General features: G+C 65.7%; 1 protein-coding gene across 1 annotated transcript in view; it reads right to left on the bottom strand.

The window, feature by feature from the left end:
* LOC104858702 (claudin-4) overlaps positions 1 to 485 on the bottom strand; it is a 1,750-nt gene extending 1,265 nt beyond the window's left edge. Inside the window, exon 1 of the mRNA XM_033764893.1 lies at positions 1 to 485. This exon is cut by the window's left edge and continues 9 nt beyond it. Coding sequence (XP_033620784.1) covers positions 1 to 211 — 211 coding nt within the window. The 5' untranslated portion in view covers positions 212 to 485.
* Positions 486 to 706: the final 221 nt, after the last annotated feature.

Genomic DNA, 706 nt, shown 5'->3' with positions numbered 1-706 from the left:
GCAGCGAGTCGTACACCTTGCACTGCATCTGGCCGGTGCTCTGCACCACGCAGTTCATCCACAGGCCCTCCCAGTTGGTCTGCGCCGTGACGATGTTGCTCCCGATGAAGGCCGACACGCGCCACATGGGCAGCGCACAACTTAGGATGGCGCCCAGCCAGCCCAGCACAGCCAGCGCGATGCCCAGCACCTGCAGCCCCATGGACGCCATGGCTCGTCTGCCCGACCCGGCTGAGGAGTTCGAGCTGCGCCTGAGGAAGGGAGAGCCTTTCCCCCAGAGGCCAGAGACAAAGCCAGTCGCCGCTGAGCCACCCTCCGCAGGTGTGACCAGACCAGTTCCTTCCCGCCACTGCCGCCGCCAGCTGCCTGGGAGCAATCAGGACACAGGTGCAGTTATACCGCTGCAGCGGAGGGGCGGGCTGGAGGAGGGCCGGAGCCCAGGGGCCTCCCCCTGACCAGTTTCTCTAGATTCCTGAGCCGTGGCCAACAAAGAAAGGCACAAAGGCCCCAGCCCCAGGCCCTGAGTCACCACCAGTCTCAGAAGAAACTGCCCTCTCCCAGGCTGAGCTCAGGCACTGAGTCACGGCCAGGGGCACCTGATGTTCTCGGGGACAGATAAGGAGGGGCAGCAGCCGGGCCCTGCCGACCTGAGGCAGGACCCGATGACCCGAAGACCTCACACCCAGGCTCTGTGAGGGGAGAGGGC

This window comes from Fukomys damarensis, unplaced genomic scaffold (assembly GCF_012274545.1).
Source record: "Fukomys damarensis isolate Sample0158 unplaced genomic scaffold, DMR_v1.0_HiC HiC_scaffold_17, whole genome shotgun sequence".
Classification (NCBI taxonomy): Eukaryota; Metazoa; Chordata; class Mammalia; order Rodentia; family Bathyergidae; genus Fukomys; species Fukomys damarensis.
The sequence above is the reverse complement of the archived record's forward strand: the minus strand, read 5'-3'. Positions and strand labels throughout refer to the sequence as shown.